Raw genomic sequence first — 17,303 nt, 5'->3', positions numbered from 1 at the left:
CTTTAAAACATGTAGATTATAGCAGATTGCAAAAAAAGGGCTGCATTATTTCACTCCTCCTTTGGCAATGTGATTGTGCACCTCTTCCCATCAAAGGTTAGAGTCTCCTTCCATTCTTCTCCCTGTGAATCTGGGCTGGCAGATTCTTGTTTTCTTGGGTCAGTAGGATAGGACAGAAGCAATTATGCCAATTCCATTCCCAGGCCATAAGGGGTCCAAAGAAATACCATCCTAGACCAGCCAGTCCCCCTGGGGAGCTGACATGTGGATACATGAGCCAGACAAGACCAGAAGAACCACTCACTTGAGACCAGTCCAAATTGACAACCAACAGAACTGTGACCTGTAACATGGGTGTGTGTGTGTGTGTGTGTGTGTTTGAACACGTTTGTTTCTTTAAGTCACTATGTTTTACAGTGGTTCATTATATAACAAAAGTTAATGATACATAAATGGTTGGGGTCCTTTCAAATTTGATTGGTCAGTGATGAACCTAAGTTCAGTATATTTTAAAAGCTCTCTAGGTGATTCTAACGTAGATCCAGAATTTGAAACCATTAGCCTAGATAAGGCACTTCGTGCTTTCTGGGCTGGGTTTTAGGTGGGTCTTCTACTTTAGGCCAAAGGTTTACCTAATGGAACTCCTTTGCAGCTTGGGGATACTTAAATTTAAAATGAATAAAAGAACTCTTTAACTCATTAACTTTAAAAAAAATAATGAGTCAAGATATGACCTACAGGGGGCACCTGGGTGGCTCAGTGGGTTAAAGCCTCTGCTTTCAGCTCAGGTCATGGTCCCAGGGTCCTGGGATCGAGCCCTGCGTCGGGCTCTCTGCTCAGCAGGGAGGTTGCTTCCCTTCCTCTCTCTGCCTGCCTCTCTGCCTACTTGTGATTTGTCAAATAAATAAATAAAATCTTAAAAAAAAAGATATGACCTACAGGAAATTATAAATATCTTAAAAAATTTTAACAAGAGATGTAAAGGACTTCAGATATAACCTATCCTAACCTTAACCTTGTTGGAGAGATTGAAGCCCAGAGAGCTTAAGGGACTTGCTGAAAACTATATAATTTACAGCAGAGCCTAAATTCCACACAAGGTCTCTGGCCCCAGATGTGTGTGTTTGTTTTCATTTGTTTCATATTCTATATGGTGACAGTAAAGTGATACCCTTTTTGAGTCACCACATGTGACCTCATAAGGAATCTGTACAAGGACAAATTTAGGCTAGGTCATCTCTAATGTTTTAATGGGTTAAGAATAATTCAGTCTTTACAAGGTATTCCTAACCTTTTGTGGTTGATAACATGGTTGACAGATTTGTTGATTATAAAATGTGCCTCGCATCCTGTGAGAGGTCATGAAGTTGCAATCCTACTAAGCCGAGCAACTTTACTGTTCTTTAGGAAACTACAAGGGGAGGCAATAGGAGAAGGATGCTTAATCCTTTCCATGAAAAGAGAAAGAAGCCAACTGAGCCATGGTCAATGGATGAAAGCAGTTTATTTGACATTAATTGCAGAATTTACAGCACTACCATTTAATGATAAGAATAAAAATAGAAAGAATCCAGTGTAAGCAATGTTGTGGATAAAGCATCAGGGTAGGAAAGGAGCAAAATTGAAAAATGCAATTAACACTCAAAGAAATCTTGCAAAGGACTGGGAGCTTATCAAGGGGTGAGCAGCCCCTTGATAATGGTGTGTGATCCTCATCCCCACCAGGATTTCAGGGCGGTCACTGAACATATACCCTGTTGACCATCCCTGGGATATCTTTCAGCACAGTCTGACTTAACATGTCTGAGATGGGGCGAAATCTGTGTTAGAAAATGCTTTGGAACTACAGCTTGGGGTGGAAGAAAAGAAGAATGTGGATTAACTAGCGTGTGGGTTTTCTTTTTCAAAATGGAAGGGAGTGAAAATTTTAGCGGGGGTGTTTTCCTGATTTTCAGTATAAGAGGTGATGTCAAAGGGACTGACTAAAAATAAAGTTTAAAGCTTTCCTCTGTGATTTTCTTGGAGAAAATATCTGAAAAACCAAGAAATAGAACAAGAGATGTGCATGTGACTCTATGATCTCTTGTCCCTTTGGAATCTGGACAGAGACCTGTGAAAGGTAGTTGAGTTTCTACTACAGGGCTGGGTTTCTAGAAGAGCTAAGCTAGAAGCCATGTGGCAGAGCATGGGTTCTGAATGAGTACAGGGGGTATTAGCCACTCTACAGCCATTTTCCCCATGGCTTCATAAGTCTCTTCCTTACATTTTAAAACTTTAAATAGAGCTGGGGCAGATCCTTCTCTCTTTTCCTCTTCCTCCCTTCTCTTAATCTTAGTCACCTTTTAAACCATAAGACAACCAATGGATTGCAAGGAAGGATTCAAGCCCCACAAGCCAGCATGTGAAATTAAAAGGTGTTTTAATCCCCTGAATCAACATTTGAGGTCAGGGCCTAAAGGGAGAAAATAGCTAGGACTCACTCAATGCTGAGAACAAAAGCCCATGAAAGAAAAGATCCTAGAACGTCTTGTCACTCACTTTGGTGGAAGGATAGTTTCTCTACTAAGGATTCATTGACCAAGAAAGAATCTACTAATTAGTACTAACTGTACTAATAAAATATTAATTTGGATAGAGATATTAGAATAGGAAAGATGGAAAAAATCGGCCACGCTCTTTCTCTGCAGTCCAGGAAAACACCTTCTGGGAGAAAAGCAAAGAATGGAGAAGAGAACTAATTGTAATTCCTAATGATATCTGTCCATAAAATTGTTTGGCATCCTAGGCTAGGGGAGAAAGGCCTGAACTGTCCTAGGATTGGGGGGGGGCGGATATGATCTGGTGGTTGGAGATATGGATTAAAAGAAAAACCAATGCCAATACTATGACCACATCACCCCAGTCCCTACCTGCCAAACTTGGACATTCTTTATGATTTTTTTAGTGTGAGAGTGGTCTTCCTGTTTCAGGAATTCCAATTGGGCAGATGTCTTACAACCTCGCATGGTAAAAAGTTTGCTGACACCATTTAGACACCAAATAACCTAGCAAAGAAAGGAAATGATATTCTGCCTTCAAGGCAATATCTGTTAATGGTATAACTACCGACCCAATAGCTAGTCTTTGAATACTTCACCTTTTTTCCTAGGAAGCATAATCTGAAAAAATTTTATTCCTAGGTAGACATAATCTGAAAAAAAAAAAAAAAAAAACCTTCACATTCTTCCTAGGTAGTCGTCATCTGAAAGTTACTTCACCTTCTTTTTAGGTAGTCATAATCTGAAAAAACTTTCCTAGAGAGCAAACTAACTCTTGAGCTAAATGCCAAGTTGAGTCAAAGCAAGGAAGATGGGGGAAACCCCACGTTCTTTTTTTAAGTAGGACTTTCCAGAAGAGATAGGCCCTGTTCTTGGTTGACTCAGCCTATCCCCCACAAAAGATCAATACCATGGGCGATGTACATTGCCCCTCTCCCTCAGAGAAGAGCAAGGATCAGAGAGGAGGTGGGGGTCTCCTTTTCCTTCTGGTATCCTTCCTGATCAAAGACCTGGGAATAGCTAAAATACAAATTAGAAACAAGATGGCAGAAAACCTATTAATATTTTTGTTTTCTCAATAACTGTATACAAAATAGCTAAATTACCAGGATGCAGAGGAAGAGTAGTAAGGGGGATTCTGGTTTGAAAGAGCCTCCACTGGATTGTGGAGACCTGGATGCTTTACAGTAGTCAAGATGGTTAAGCCAACCAGTTGGCGCACCCATTGTCCTGTCTGATAGAGGCCAGCTTGGGGAGAGATGAGAGCCTGGAGAGCCACCGAAGATTTGGGATTGCTATTTTTTCTTCCTTCCCTTTCCTGTACAAATTGGGGTCTGTTTTCATGCTGGCATGGGCTCAAGACCAAGGGATCTCAGAGAAGTGCTGGGGGTCGAGAGAGAGAGAGTAAGGTTAGTGAGCTTGGGCCCAGCTCTCTTTAAAGTGACACTCAGGCAGATCTCTTCCTAGTGCCCAAATCTACTATGACCTTGATTTCCCAGTCTGGGCCTGTGTTCCCCCATGACAGCAGATGTGAAATCCAGGCCAAGCTGAGGGAATTCCATAGTTCTGTGTCTCCAAGGAAAGGACATCCACTGGCACAAAGCATTGAGTAAAAACCCTTTAATAACAAAATAACATTCACGATGTAGCTACTTCAGTTGTCTGAAAAACTCAGCTTACACTTGATTCAACATATCACTTTCCACAAAAGTTAAAAAAAAAAAAAAGGACATAAAATGGCATAACAAAATATACCTTGAGTTTCATAAGACAAGTCTTCTTGGCAAATCCTAGTGAGCCAGACCCATGCGTAGCTTGTAATAAAAAGGGCTGGGCACGCTCATGTCTCAGACACTCCTCTGTTTACTTTGGATCGAAGAAGCATTTGAACTTTGTAGATATTACAGTATCTGCATCAGGAGGAATAGTTTGTGAGTTTGTTTGTGTGAGGAGAATTTCACTGAAACAAATGATCTGTTTGGTTTATTGCGGAAGATCATATAAAGCTTTCTGGAAGATCGAACACTATTACAATCATTAACTGTCTTACAAAAGCCAACTTAAAATTCTGATATCCATTCCCATCTTTGGCAAATTAATCAGGGGAAAAAATTAAGAAGAATATGTATTACAAAGCTTTTGTGATCACCGTCTACTTTATAAGGTCAAATAAAAAAATGTTTGTTTCTCTTATTAATAAAAGCACATTCCCCCAAATTCTCATTGACTGGTATTCTGAACACTTTATTTTTGGTGGTTTCTGATATTTTGCAGAGCAGATCTGGTTCTGCTTTCCCACCACTGTCTCCCAAACTGCACTCTCCTGTGCGGAAGAAAGGGGGCTGGGCAGTTGGTTTGGCTTTATGTCAAGCACAATGGTTTGGGAAATCAGTACAAAACTTGAGAATGAGTTTCAGACCCCAAATGTAAGAAAGAACAAGTTTGCCCAATCCACTGCAACCGTAAAATACTTTCTGAGATAGAGAGGCTTCAGAGAATGGGGGAGTTTAAGCCAAGGTGGTTTTCCAAAACTGGGGTTCAAAACTTCTTATACTCCCTTTAGGATAGGCGAAACCTTGTCGGGTAGGAAACAGGGTCACCTCTGACCCTCGAGAGGAAGAACCATGAGATGACTGCACAGGGGGTGTTTTGGGGGAATGGCCATCGATTTTTACCTAAATCACTGGAACAGCTGGTGGGTTGTCCAAGAGAAGGGAAAAAAAAACCCAGAATAATTACTGATTTGGATACCATTTGAGTTGCTTTTGAGAACTGACTTGTCCACAAAATATAGGAAGAAACTAAGCGAGGCCATTCCCAAGCAGAGATATCAGAGAAGCTAGGGCCGGATGATTTCACATCTTCATCTACACGGTCAGTTAGGTCTGAGGTCATGAACATAAAACCAAAGGGACTCCTTTTCGAGGAAATTAAAAATGCAGAATTGAGTTGTTTCTTCCATGCTTGTTTCCAACCCCTTCTCGAATATAGCCATACTGCTGGGCTCTGAGGATCCCAATTTGTGGAATGTACGTTGGTAACTCAAACTTGGAATGACCTTTCTCCTAAAATTTGAACTCGATTCAGTTGGAGACTCATTTTGAAATCCCAACAGACGTCAAGGTATTTTTTTGAGGTGAGACATCTCCCAATAAAACCAATATTACCAATGTCTGAGGCTGAACTGTGTACATTTTCACAGTTTAATGTATACACAACTGTTCCACAACGGCTAACAAACGCTCGGCACCCATGCATAAATAAAGTCCATTGAACCAAAGGGGAAGATCTAGTTCAAAATGAAAAATGTTGCTATTAAGACCACAATGCATCACACTGCTAGATTTTTAGCCTCATGCATAAAATTATAGCACTGATTGGCAGTTGCTAATTATAATACTACACTGTTAACACAGAACAATTAATTGTTCAGACCAAGTAGCACAAATGTAGAAAATAATTTTTTTTTCAACAGAGCAAATGAACACAGATTGTTTCTTCAGCAAAATATGAAACTGTAAACTTTGGGCTCATTCTGCAACTTTCCCCAATCCAGAATAAATAAAATCCAAAGGGCGGGGAGAAAAGAACATACATTTTTTTTTAAGCGCACCTTTTTGTCTATTACAAAAGCACAACCTAAAACGTATAAAGCTTTTTTTTCTTTTTTCTTTTTTTAAATCACAGTTACCAAAAGAAACAGTGAATAATTTATTACATACGCTATAATAACATTACTCTAAACACTAGTATCTATGAGGTATATCTGAGAAAATTCAGTAAGGATTTGCGCGGTCTGCATTGCCATCATGCCCAGATTCATATTAAAGCTTTGGAACCGTGAAAAACTAGAAAAGGGACAAGAATGGGGGCGGGGGGGAGGCAGAAGGAGGAGACAGAGAGAAAGAACCTTTGGTATTAGTATAAATCTTGTTCTTTGCAGGGCTGCATTGCAAAGCACCACAGTACAATGAGCGCACCCATTTACCGTATGGAGGCCCAGATGAAGCTGAGGTATTCACAGAAAGGATTAAAAAAAGCACAGAGAGGTCCAGACTGGCTAAATCATTGCTTTGGTTCAAGCAAGGCACTCGTCCCGTGGTTATGTCACACTTTGCAAGTGAAGCATGAGGCTGGGGGTGGGGGTTTGCTGAGGAGGGGTCTGCCAACCGGGGATGTTTTCTGTGTTCAGGCTGTAATTGCTCTCGCTAAGTTCCCTCTTGGGTGGGGGCTGGGGGAGTGCTGTGTGTGTGCGTGTTGGGGGGAAGGTGGGGTCTCTTGCCCTTCCAGCAGATCTTCTTTATTTATGTCTCTCAGGTATTCTGAGGATTCTATTTTTCTATTTTGAAGAGGAATTAGGGAAGAAAACCAAAGTCATTTGCTGTCTGGAAGGAAGGCCTTACCAGTTTGCCTCGTCTGGGAAGGGAGGGATGGAGCTTGGAGCTTGTCTGGACCAGAGAGAACTTGCACCTCTGTCTGTACTGGAAACTGCAGAAAGGGGTTAGGTGTCTCCTAGGCTGTCAGTCTGTCGTCTCAATTCCTCCACTAGCTAGTCTTTGGATGCATGGGCTGGTGGGTTGAATGGTCTTTTCCCTTCTTAGCTTGTCTAAAGGTCTTTTCAAAAGCTCAAAGATAACTACAGTATTCGAAGTGAAAACTACTAGTCCTCAGTAAACACAGACTAATGGTGGATCTTAGCATACGTCTGAAACCCACCTGGTCAAAAGCTGAGAATGATTCATTGGCTAACCTACAAATCACTCTGATGAATGGGTCTTAATAGTGATTTAATCTTTTAATGGAATCAAAAGAAACTTAGAGAAGACCCATTAATTTTATGAGTAAGAAGGGAAGAGAGAAGTAACTTTAAGTAATCATTTCTTAAAGTGGCCCATCCATTTCTCTGAAATTCTAGTGTCACCTCTCGTTTACAATGAATAATCCTTAAGGACCTATGGGTGTAAGGCTTAACCTTCTCATAAATACAGAGCTGGCCTAGAAACAAAGTATCAACACTCACAAGCCAAGGGGACTAGGACAGAACCTGAGCAGCATCACTGTCACATGTGCAGTGATGACACTCCCTTTCTCTGATAAATATCACCTAAAAATATCTCTAATATTGAAGCTCAACAGACCAAGAAGGAACTTTCTCTTCTCACTGAATTAAATGTTTACATTAGCAACACTTTGTGATGCGGGGACTCAACAGGGGTCACATGGATCGATGCATAACTTCTGGGCTCAAAACCCCTCAGTGGGCTTGATAGTTCAGGACTGGTCGCCTTTCCAGGCAACTGATCCTATGTGACTTTACGGTGAGGTTCTAACCAGACAGACACGGAAATGCCCGTGGCTACTTCTACAGAGTGAAAAGGTTAAGGGAGAAGCCCCAGGCCCCACTCACTGCTAAAGGACAGCCCCTTTCCCTCTGCCAGAATGTGGCCCATCTTGTGCCAAGGGCACTCTGAGCAATGGGTATAGCCCTGGAGCTTGCCTGGGCTTTGCTTCTAGATGGTTGACTTGGATAACTATTTCACTCCTCCGGGCCTCTGGGGCTTGGACTAAAGGATTTCTAAGGTCCCTTCCAGCTCCTTCACTCAATGATTAGAATCTCTATGGTTCAGGACATTAGAAATCTGTACTGGGATAGCTCCAAAGCAAGGACAGAGGTCATGGCTAAGAATGAAGGTCACTTCCAACCAGTCTTCTTCACCAATTTGGAACTGGAATTTAAGGAGTCCAATTACAGCAGCATCTGAACTTGAATCGTGAACGTGTGCAGGGGACAGCGAACACATGAGAGAAACACAGAAAATATCCCTTCCCAAATTAGCAGCCACCGCCACATTGACAATTATTTCTTTGGGGTATCTGAGCTGTGGCTGTACATACCATATGTCAGAGAGAATAGTTAAAATTATAAAAGAGCACAAGCAAAATGCAGACCGCACAGAGAAAGAAATCTTTGGTATCTTTGGTGTCATCAACACGATTAAAATTACAAATGGAAAAAGTCAGTGAGGTAGCCTTCTTTGGTTCTCACTAGAAATAGAAAGTTTTTCCTTTTTTTTTTCTTTTTTCTGCTTTTTTTTCTTCCCTTTTTTGTTTGGTTGTTTTACACACACACAGAGTTCATTCTTGGAAGCAGCTAGTGTAAGGGTTTCTCTCTTTTTGCTGTTATGATCTTTGAAAACTTATTATTTTTTTTTCCAGTTTCTGCAAAGAAGCCCCGACATCTGGGCAGGTGAAGCAGGGTCTCGACATGTGTTGTCTGAACGCACAGGTTCGGGCTGAATAGTCATTGCTCATCCACAGACTTTGCTCTGTTGTTCTCACAGCAAACAAACTGCAGTGCTCTCTACTGTTTTAAATAAAAACTATAAACTATACAGTGCACCTTTCGTAGTGCTGAATAAGTTAAATAAATAAGTTACGATAGGAAGGCTCTGAGGGCCCCAATAATTAAAAGGTGACGTTTGCCTGGGACCGGGTGGGGCTGCAAACTTAAATTAAATAATTTAATAATCATTATTTAAACTATCTTCAAAGTTAATTCAAGAAGGAAAAATACCTTGTTTTTTGTGTTTTGTTTTTTTTTTTTTTTTTTTTGGTAGCCTGTACTTCTTTCCTGTAACAGAATTTCACTGCTTTATAAAGCAAACCATCTTTCAAGAGAATTCTAAAAGAAATTTTGCATCTCTGATGCACCCTTGGTCTGCGTTTTGATAAATAAGCACGAGGAGTAAAATCAACCTAGGATGACATACTAATTACCAAAATCCTATACATTTGTGTGCTAGAAACTAATTCAAATAAATTAATTACATTAATGGTACATAGCCTGTTGGGTCATAACCCAAAGAGACAAGGGGGAAAAAAATGTTTCCTTTTGACGGTCTTCATTTTTTTTTTTTTTTGATGGACAACATGGATAGCCTCTTTCAACAGTCTAAGTGAAAATAAAGCAAGAAATCATAGCCTCATGTTCATAAAGACCATTTCGATGTGACAAGCACACAGAAAAAAAAAAAAATCCCCATTTCCCTCTCGCCGGTGCGACCCTCACCACACCAGATCCCACTGTCTCAACCCTGGGAACCAGAGCCCACTTTTCTCCTATGAGTTTGTACTTTGCTATTTTTTTTTCTTTTTTTCTTTTTTCCCCTTTTTTTTTTTCTTTTTTCTTTCTTGTCCTTTTCCAGGTCTTTGGATTTAGCTGTCGTTATGAGAGATCCAGAATAAAGCTATTCAACCGAAGTCCTCAAGCAGATGTGTCATTCTTACACAGATGATTAAACAATATCCAAGGTTTCTTGAAAGTTGAGTTTATCTCGGATGTGCCCAAATGAAAGTAATTTCAAGTGTACACCATGAAGATGCTGGGATACTTTTCTTTCCTGCACTTTAGTCTTCAACGATACAGTAAAGAAAGCAAGGTACGTTGTAGAAGTCTCGCATACCCATACAGTGTTGAGGGACCACTTGAACTCATTAGTTGTATCAGGGGACAGTATCTATGTATGGTGATGTCTGTTCACAGTCTGGACACCCACAGGAAATGTGGGTTGCTTACAAGGACAGCTGTGAGAATACATGTCGAGAGAGGCCTCTAAATCCATATTCATCCACGCTGACAGACTCGAGAAGCTTCAGGCAAACTTATCTCCCGAGGTTTACACTCTGTGAAACGTCTGCTGCTGGAGATGGAACAGAGTGGAAGGCTTCCATGGAACGAACAGACCTGTAGCGATGTATTTTTTTCCTATACACATTTTGTCCGCTAAAAAGGTCTCAGCTGGTTGATTCCAGTCAACCAAACTCAAAAACCTATAAGGACAACTTGGGCTCTAGCTTTAACATGTCTCAGACTGTTAGAGTCCTTTTGGTATCTGAGAACAATAAGCATTTCTGGTCCCTGTGGGATTCATGCAAAATAGCCCATTGGCCTCAATGATAGGCTTTGTGTTAACCTATCTACGTAAGGCCTTATATTATTTTAATAATTATTTTGGTATTTAATAACACATTCTGAAACTTTCTAAAACAAACCCCCCTCCCCGCCCCCTTGGGAAGAACTAAACCCCGGGCAGAAAATGGGCATCGGGACAGCCGTATCTAAAGCCAACGTCATTAATTTATGAGACTTAGATAGCGAACCATCCCTTCTTCCTTTAGTAAGGGTTTTGGGGCCTTGAGAACTAGAATCTCCTTTTGTTTTAGAGGTGACTTGGTCTTAGCTAAATGTACAAAAGTATTAAGCTATCCAGTCTTGCATGTGAATCTTCAAAAGTTAGGGACGCACCAGCCCTATCCCTTCCTTCTCCATCATTTCCTACTCACTCCTCCTGGTTAGGCTAATGAGTCTCAATCACCCAGCAGCAGCAGCAACAACAAGAACAACAAAAAAATCTCTGATCGGTTAAGAACCATGTTAGTTATTTCCATAGGACTTGTCTTTGGGCTTTGGGGTCAAACCTCAACCACACATATTACCTCTTTTTCTCAGCTTTTTAATATAGTCCATTCTTCTTCAACAACACTGGGACTCAGGCTGTTCTTTTTATATTTTTTAAAAAATTCCTACTATACAACCTGTGGAAAATCTGAGTTCACCATCAAGTTATATTGTCAGGACCTTGTGGTAATGGTAACGGACACTTTAGTTATTCTACCAGCATTTGCAAAAGTGGGAACGTGTCCCCACCTGTACCAAGTGGTCGTGATTTTTTTTAAAAATTTGTTCAACTTTAATTTACTGGCATTAATAGGTGAGTGCCCAGCACAGGTAAGATGAAATGATTGATCATCTAAGAAGTATGTATATTTAGCTTTCAAATACACTGAATTATAAAAATGCATATATATATATATGTGTGTATATTTATGTATATGTGTGTGTGTGTGTGAGATTTGCCTTCTGAATTTTGATTTCACTTTAGTTAGAGATGAAAATTAGCTTCAATTTCTTATGCCCACAGTTGCCAGGAGCCTGTAGGCGAAGCTGCGGAGGAGACACTCGGATCTCTCCAGAGAAAGCGTCCTGCTGAGTCCTTCACTCCTTTCTCTCTCCTGTACCTTTAAGTGGTACAACCTATCATTTTACATTTTGGAAAAGCCTTTACATATCAGAGTGGAGTTTTTATTGTTGTCGATGTTTTCCTTTAAAAATGAAATAGACTGGCTCTTTTAAAAATGTTCCTGGAATGAAAGGATTATGTCCCCAGTACCAAAATCACGTTGAAAACAAAAGTAAAGCGAGCCTATTTCCCTCCAGGAATAAAGAAATTTTCCCACTCAATAGCCTTTAGATTTCTGCCGCCTCAAGAGTGTGAATTTTGTTTCAGAACTGTCCCGAACTTCACCCCTTCATTCCTAATGGCTGAGATGCACCTGGAATTTTCTTGGATTGAAGAAACAGATCCTCACCTATAACTAAGTCCAAATGGTTATTTTCTCTGAAATTATTAACTTAAGTAAATTTTAGAAATGCTTGAGGAAACCCACTGGGTCAAATTTCATCACCTTTTAATGGGTAGGGTTTTTTTTCTTTTTCAGATTTTTCACAAATTGGAATTCTGTAGGCCTGACCATTTTGATATGTACATATATGAATACACACGTGTACACGCATGTATTCATATATGGCTCTAAATAATTATCTAAAAGCAAGCACCTCTCTCTGGTATGACATTATCCAGTAAGAGACATTTACATCTGGAGGGAAGTTCTTGTCTTTTGTACATTAGGATGTCCTCCTTGGGTCACCAGGACCACTGAGGGGGCGGATGTGGCTACAAGAGCTTTTATTGGTATTGAAATCTCAGGCCACAAAGGCAGGCTCTTTGGGTTTTGACATCTTCAGGGGTGCCCGAACCCAAGTGGTGAGATTAGTTTGCCGAAAGATCACTAACCAAACCCAGCAGGTCTGTTCCCTCAATCCAATCTCCAGAACATTGGCCGCAAGTCACAAGGATTTTACGTAGAAATCACGGACTTGAAGTTGCTTTGTTTCAACCCACAGGGAGTATTCCCCGGCAGAAGTATGCTCTTTTCTCCGTTGTTTGACAAAGGAAACATGGGATACGAGAAGAGACAAAAGGATACAGGGCAAAGTCCTGGGACATCCCAAAGTAGGATGGAATACAAGAGCCACGGAGAGTCGCATTCCTTCCCAGCTCTGCGGCTGCTATCCCTGCAAAGGGAGACCCCTCATCTCCCTCACTGGTGGGGAGCGAGGAGGTGGCACCACGGATGATGGGGCTGAGGGGAGCAGGACGCCGGGCTTCTCCCCAGATCCTACTTTGCATTTTCCCTCCAGGATGGAGACAAGCCCCCGGTCGGTACCGCTGCCTCACTCCAGTGCCAGCCGTGGTTGCACACAGGCTGGTCAAAACACCAGGGAACGGCCGCCCTGAGGAAACCCGATCAGCCATTCCAACAGGAGCTGGACTTCCCCTATAAGAAGTCCCTTTGGTGGATCTGCTCCCTGAGGAGATCAGGAACACCCTGATGGGAAGGATGGCTCCTGGAGAGATTTCTGGGCTGGCCTCATCTCCACAGCTAGTGGGACCGGACCCCAGAGGCTTCCCAGCAGTTACAGAAGACAAGCTCCCCACTGCCCCATGGGTGGGCCAGGTCTCACGGACAGACCTCACCCGCCACCTTGATGGTGGTTGAGGCGTTCGTCTAGAGCTGACTCCAAATACAAATAAAACTCATTTGTGCCACGAGTCCATTTATCAACAGGTTAGACGCTGAAATGCTTGACTTTCAACTTTCCTGGGAATTTTCACAGAAATCTGAGTACTCCAAATCATCCACAGTGGAAAACGGACTCTGGGATGGCATGAGAAACGAGCGAAATTCGGAACTAAGGCCTAATAAATGAAGCAGTTGACCAAAACCAGACATGGACTTGGACAGCAAGAATTTGGGGTTATCACCAATGTCAAGTTGAATCTATATATGTATTCATATATTATATATATATCTCTTTCTTTAGAAATGCAACTTTACAGCTGAATTTTAAAAAGCTAATAGAAAAGTAGAAACTGGCAATTATTTTTACGTTTCCCCCCCCCACCCGCAAATGAAGCCATTAGGATGTAGCAATCACATGAAAATGAGGCTGTTGATTCCTCTATAAACTCTTTGGTTCTGTGGTTCAGGAGAGTACGTGTCACCAAGACCCCTAACCCTGACCCCCACTCCCCTTCCCTCCCCTGATGCTGAGACTCTGAACATAGAAGGAACCAAGTCTAAGGAATAAGCAAAGAACATTCAAGTGACATTATTCCCCATGCTCCGAGGAGTAGAGGAAACAGATCAGTATCCCAACATCTTAAACTTGGAGTCCATGGAATCTTCTGGGAGATTCCAGGTTGGGGCAGAAAGCCATAAAACAAAATTAAAGGGAAACAATAAAATCAAATCAATGACCCTTGCCTTTTGTTGCTCAGAAACAAAATTGATTACCTTTACACAGATCAATGACGCTATTAGTATTTTAGCCAGACAAGAGGAGATACTGAACTGAAACAAAAGATGTGAGAAATCCTCGTCTTTGGTATTGTAGCTGTTGAGGTTTCTGTTGTTCTGTTCCGTGTTCTTTTGAAAAACTGCATAGGCACAAATTAAAGACAATCTTCAACTTCACGATTACCGATGAGTTGTCAAATGAAGCAGGAGCCGCCGAGGCTTTTCCTTATATCTATTCCTGTCTCAACCCTTTCTTTAAAATCTGCTTCCAAAAAATGTCCCAAGAGGTCTGTTTACACACAGTGTGTCTCGCTGTTTTTTTTTTTGTTGTTGTTGTTGTTGTTTTTTTTTTTTTCTGGCGTGCTTCCTTCTTGGTGATGGTGATGTTCACTGATTTACGTATTTATTTATTTATTCATTCCTTTTAATGGAACAGTTTTGTTTGTTGCAGAAGTAGGTGCAGAAAAAGTTTCTTTGGTTTCGATTAAGTAATTCATAAAAAAGTCAGTCTCAAGTGTCTGTAAAGAATCATTGCAGCGTTTGGCTTGCTTCGAACACCCCCATGGGGCCCACCTGGGGCCATTCACTGGTAAATATGCACATCGTGACCTTCGCATCTCCCAGAGTTCTGCGGGCGCTCTTCCACGTGCCGTGGGAAGGTGGCAGCCAGGAACCAGAGCTGGCGTGGCAAAGCCACTCCCTGGGTGGCTGGGCTAGCCGGTCTGCTCAGCCCGATGGTCAGCCAAATGCAAGAGCTGGATGCCATTTGGAGTTGCAGAGGTTTTCTGATTTCTAAAAGTAATCACAGTATTTTTAGGCTAGAAAATGGCAAGTAAGAAATGTCTTTGGTTTGCAGTATTCTGCTTCTTTGGTGTGCTGTGTTTTCTCCAGATTTACTCTGCGGTTTTGCAAGGGTGATTTGACAATGGAAGAGATTTGGGACTAGATGACCCTCATGAGTAACACGTATGGTGGTTTGAATTACTTTTTTTTTTTTTTTTAATTTTCTAGCTAGAAAATACTGAAAAATGGCCCTACCAATGGGATGGATGAGGAAACAACCGAAATGTGAAAGAGTGAGAATGATTTGTGTTAATGCACAGTGGGAGGAACCAGGTGACTACTAACCAAGAAGGACACATCGATGATCTAAAAAAATCTAGATCTTTGAAAATGCTGCATTTGCTCCATGTACCGTAACAGTTAAATTGGCCTCCTGAGTGTGCATCTGCATTGTGTACAAACAGAATTTGTAGCAAACTGCAAAATGTGCTTGAAGCCATATTCCCAACGATTCCCTAATGACTTCACAATCAGCGTCTTGAAAACCCAGATGCGGTGAATCCAGAACCTTCCTTACTTCTCTGTTTATCTACGTTGTGCTTGATATGTTGAGCTCAAGAGAACTGATTTTTTTTTTTTTTTTTTTTGGATGGATCCAAGACCACGTGAGATTTCCAGGAGGTAAGGAAAAGAAAATCGTAAACTGGATCTACTTAAAGCTTTCCAAACCATTCAATGGAATGATGCCTGAGTTGGAAAAACAGGTCCTCGGATTTTTTTTTTTTTAATTTCCGTATTTAAAAGTTGTGCTCAGTAATTATCATTCTGATGTTTTTTATGGTATGGCTGTGAACTTTGGTGTACTGTGGTATGATGAGGCTAAGCACTGAGAAAGCAAATGAGGTCATTCTTGTTGCTAGAAGAATCTGTCATGGTAGCATCTTGGGAGCCCAAACTCAGAATCCTTACATGAGCCAAATTCCCACCGCGACACGTGGGAACTCGGACTGCAGCAGGGCCCCAAGTGGGACTGTTGACACCCGAAGAGATCCTGAGCTTGGCTAACACCATGCTGAAATCAACCCGCTCCAGGAAGCCCCCCCCCCCATTTGGATTTCTGGGATGCTTAGCGTGCTCAGAGGACAATGTCCGGTTCAAAGAGATTCATTTTCAGCTTGCACTTGGACTCCATGAAAAACAAAACAAGAAAAGAACACCTGGCCTATGATTACAGCTAGAATAGAAGTTTCTTTTCAAGAGAATTGTGCTTTCAAATCACCAGTGAAGGGCCCCAGCTAAGAATCCGGTGTCTTTTTCCTTTGTGTTTTCTTTTGTGTCGGTTGTCCTCACCTGGAGGGGACCTGTGCCCACCCGAGAGTCCTTCCATCACGCTTTGGTACAAGTGCTGGAGGTGGACGAGGAGCCCCCTGTGCTCAGATCGTCCTGCCACTTCTCCAGGCTGCGGCGGCGGGCGTTCATGAAGAAGTTGCTGACGGTCGTAAGCTCCAGGCCCAGCTGCTGGGAAATGGTGATCTGCATCTCTTTGGACGGGCGTTTGTTCTCCTTGAAGATGGCAAAGAGGGTTCGGCGTTGGAGGTCGGTGAACACCAGGCGGGATTTCTTCTGGGAATTGTTCCTGTCTTTGTTTGGTTCTTGCTCTTTGCGTTTGCACGCTTGAAGGGGAAAGAGAAGAAGGAGGGAGTCAGTACGAGTGGGAGAACCAGCCCCCAAGAAGGTGAGCCACTGAAAACATGGACAGAGTCGTACAAAGGGATGTAAACCGTTAAACTTTATTGTGCGCGTTGGCCCCGCTGTCAATAACCAGCCTTCCCCGCTCGCCTCGGGGTGATGGAAGGCACCAGGGAATGGAGGAGAGAGGAAGGGGGGAACAGGGGGCGCCGCTCTCCGTGGTCTGCTGTAAACCCGTGGCAGCCCCCCGCCTCCCAGCACACCCTGAAAATTCTTCATCTCTGAGATCAGGCACTGTGAAGAGAGTGAGGACTCCAGGTCCCCAGCGGGAGCCTGGGCAGGCAGTTCCTCTTTCATAGTCAGCTTCTAGAAGTGTGCACGACTGAGCTGAAAGGACTTTTTGGAGTCAAAACTTCCAAGGGCCTTATTTTTTTCAAAATCAAAGCTTCTACGCATGTGATTCCAAAAATTGTTAACAGAACGGAGGTAGAAGCGACAGAACGATGATCTCATCCCAACCCAAATCCCCTTCCTCCAGACTTTTGAAAAATTACGGAAAAATGAAACAAAAACAAAACAAGGAGGGAAAGACCCAAAGAAATGGGTTGAGCCCACTCCACTCCGGGTAGTCTGAGGTGAAGCCGGCACAAGTGGACAGGGCTCGGGGCGGCAGAAGCAGCCCAGCTAAAGGGGACATTAATTAACCGATGTGTCGCTATCTCTGCCTTAACGAGTGCTTGGAAGGCAGGGAGCAGGTCTGCGGAATGTTCCCAGCTGGCCCGTTTGGGAGCCATCGACCTAATGGAATGCCTG

The 17,303-nt window shown here is 42.3% G+C and overlaps 1 protein-coding gene across 1 annotated transcript in view; it reads right to left on the bottom strand.

The window, feature by feature from the left end:
• Window positions 1-1,485: 1,485 nt before the first annotated feature.
• ONECUT2 (one cut homeobox 2) overlaps window positions 1,486-17,303 on the bottom strand; it is a 59,224-nt gene continuing 43,406 nt past the window's right edge. Inside the window, exon 2 of the mRNA XM_004745545.3 lies at window positions 1,486-16,474. Within this exon, the coding sequence (XP_004745602.3) occupies window positions 16,188-16,474 (287 nt within the window). The 3' untranslated portion in view covers window positions 1,486-16,187. The remainder of the gene's footprint in view (window positions 16,475-17,303) is intronic.

This window comes from Mustela putorius, unplaced genomic scaffold (genome assembly GCF_011764305.1).
Source record: "Mustela putorius furo isolate JIRA1106 unplaced genomic scaffold, ASM1176430v1.1 tig00003858_pilon_pilon_pilon, whole genome shotgun sequence".
Taxonomy (NCBI): domain Eukaryota; kingdom Metazoa; phylum Chordata; class Mammalia; order Carnivora; family Mustelidae; genus Mustela; species Mustela putorius.
Note: the sequence above shows the minus strand (reverse complement) of the source record. Positions and strands in the feature narration are given on the sequence as shown.